The 3053-nt window shown below is 42.2% G+C and overlaps 1 protein-coding gene across 1 annotated transcript; it reads right to left on the bottom strand.

The window, feature by feature from the left end:
* Nucleotides 1-1664: 1664 nt before the first annotated feature.
* On the bottom strand, nt 1665-3053 carry LOC121018974 (vomeronasal type-1 receptor 4-like). Its single transcript, XM_040458120.1, has one exon. The coding sequence runs from the start codon at nt 2709-2711 to the stop codon at nt 1770-1772; it is 942 nt and encodes a 313-aa protein (XP_040314054.1). The 5' UTR covers nt 2712-3053; the 3' UTR covers nt 1665-1769.

Raw genomic sequence — 3053 nt, 5'->3', positions numbered from 1 at the left:
AATGACATGATTTCATTCTTGTTTATGGTTGAGTAATATTCCATCATGTATATATATATCCCATTTTTATCTATTGATGGACACCCAGAATGCTTCCGTACCTTAGCTATTGTAAATAATGCTGTAAACAGCAGCATTGTGTGTATCTCTTCAAATTAGTGTTTTAATTTTCCTCGGGCATATACTCAAAAGTAGAATTACTGGATTGTATTATATTTCTGGTTTTAATACTTTGTGGAAATCTCCATACTGTTTACTGGTGGCCACTAAAGTGGCTGCACCAACTGACATTTCTACCAATAATGCACAAGGGCTCCCTTTTCTCTATATCCTTGCCAACACTTGTTATTTCTTATATCTTTGATACTAGCCACTCGAACTGGTGTGAGATGATGTCTCATTGTGGGTTTGATTTGCATTTCCCTGATGATTAGTGATATGAAACATCTTTTCATGTGTCTGTTGGCCATGTGAGTGTCTTTTTTGGAAACATGTCGATTCAGGTCCTATGTCCATTTTTTTTTTAACCTTTATTTTTCTGAGACAGAGAGAGACAGAGCATGAACAGGGGAAGGAGACACAGAATCTGAAACAGGCTCCAGGCTCTGAGCTGTCGGCACAGAGCCCGACGCGGGGCTCTAACTCACAGTCTGTGAGTTTGTTGACCTGAGCCGAAGTCGGACACTCAACCGACTGAGCCACCCAGGCGCCCCCCATGTCCATTTTTAAAAAAAGTTTTCTTATGTTTATTTATTTTTGAGAGAGAGAGAGAGACAGAGTGAGAGTAGGGGAGGGGGAGAGAGAGGGAGACACAGAATCTGAAGTAGGCTCCAGGCTCTGAGCTGTCAGCACAGAGCCTGATGTGGGGCTTGAATTCACACACTCTGAGATCATGACCTGAGCTAAAGTCAAACACTTAACCAACTGAGCCACCCAGATGCCACTCCTCTGTTCATTTTAAAATCAGATTATTATTATTTTTTGGCTGATCTGTGTGAGCTCCTTATATATTTTGAACATTAACCTCTTACCCCTTATTACATATATCATTTGCAAATATCTTCTCCCATTCAGTAGGTTGCCTGATGTGTTTTTTAAAATTGCCACCCACTCACTTTTTTCATCAGTGACAACAGGTTTTTGTGCTCTCCTTTGTCCCAACCCAGGTCCCTTTGTCCATTTCTATGTTAAATGCCTTAAATGTGCTAATATCCCTCCATGTCATCATATTTTAAAGATTACTGTCTCCCTAAGGTTTAAACTACAAATTTTATAACTTAGTCCCAAATGTTCCTAACTGAACCTGAATTGGCACTCCACCATCACCCCATCCTACTTCATTATTACTTGAGAACATTCTTTTCTTCACTTTCTTGAATGGCCGTCTCACATGTTAACTTCTCTTGCAACTTTTCCAACAATTCCAAGCGTAGTCAATTTCTGGATATATTTAGTATGTCAAATTAAAAGTTACAACACTCAAATACTCCCTCACAATCTCTAGATTGTTTCAGGAACATTTTTTAATTGCACAGATTCCAAACTATTTCACTGGAAGTGTGAACAAAATTTCAGTTACATAAGTATTTTCATAAGAATTGCATTACTATTTCATTTACATTTACTATTACCACTGATTGTTTTTTATTGGGACAGATGCTCACTCTGGCTTGCTGACCACTCTCCTGGGGTGTGATTGTTGCATCATTATGCTGGCAGCTCGGGGAATGAATGAAGTAACACCTGTACACTGTGCAAAAACGTACAATTTACGCGTTTGTTATCACTTTCGTGGATGTTGTGTTCCTCAGCCAGGGAAGGTAGAACCTGGACACACAGGAGTTACCGTTCATGAGAACAAAGGGGCAGGCAGTTGGGAAACATCCACTGATCAAGGCAGAGACGTTCACCAGCAACCAGCTGGGATTATCGAAAACAACCATAAAGACTTGGCAGGTGGAGGAGAGGGAGTAGAAACACACAAAGGTGCTCACCAGGACGAGGATGCTCTGGGTGGCTCTGGACTCAGGAGAGGATCTGGGGGAGACATTAGTGCTGTGAATGTGCTGGACCCTCTGCCTGTGCCTGTGCAGGATGAAGACCATGTGGCCACTGGCCCAGACCATGATCCCCAAACATAACACATCAGGGAATGATAACAGCGCTGCATGTACCAATTGTATGATTTTGTTATTAGTTGTCCCCGAACAGTATTGCAAATCCTTTCTCATTGAGATACTCACGTTGTTCCGTTTGCCAGTCACATGGATAGGGCAAATGATATTTACCAGCATGTAGACGGTCCAGCACAGGAATATAGAGAAGTCAATGTACTTGAGAGCTTTCCTTTTAAGTTTTGTCCCCCTGGCGTTCTGGGGGCTGATTGTGATGGCCTGGAAGGCACTCAAGAGGCAGGTGCTGCCTATGGACACACCCCTGCCTATTCTGTGAAGATAGAAAAGAAGTTTGCATCCAAAATCACCTGGAAAATTGTTCCACCCGAAAGCTGCCATCATCTGGGGGACTCCTTTACAGAGGAGGGATAAGGAGTTGGCTGCAACCAGGTGTTTGACAATCAAATCTGTGGGCCTCAACCTGCACCCAGTGAAAGAGAGGAAGATATAATAGTAAAGAAGAGAGAAATTCCCCAAGATTCCGACCACGGTTTGGGTTAAGAAGATCACTCCTATGACCAAATCCCTGGAGGCCATTCTGCCGGTTTCCAGTCACCGAGATTTATCTTCAGAACCAGAGGATCCTGCATGGGAATATGAGGTGTGGGCATCATGCGTCTTGTCAACTCAAATCCAATATTCTCCACTTATCATTAGTTTCTCCTTCGAAATGGTGTTCAGAAAACCAGATATCCATATGTAAAAGGGTGAAATTGGACCCCTATCTTTGACCATACACAACAAATCAACTCAAACTGGATGAAAGACTTAAACATAAGATGTGAAACTGTAAAACCCCTTCAGGAAAACATAGGGGAAAATCTTCTTGGCATTGGCCTTGGCAATGATTTCCTGGATCTGATAGCAACAGCAGAGGCA

The sequence above is a fragment of the Herpailurus yagouaroundi genome, unplaced genomic scaffold, assembly GCF_014898765.1.
Source record: "Herpailurus yagouaroundi ecotype Mexico unplaced genomic scaffold, PumYag 220, whole genome shotgun sequence".
Classification (NCBI taxonomy): Eukaryota; Metazoa; Chordata; class Mammalia; order Carnivora; family Felidae; genus Herpailurus; species Herpailurus yagouaroundi.
This window is presented reverse-complemented; position numbering and strand designations above follow the sequence as displayed.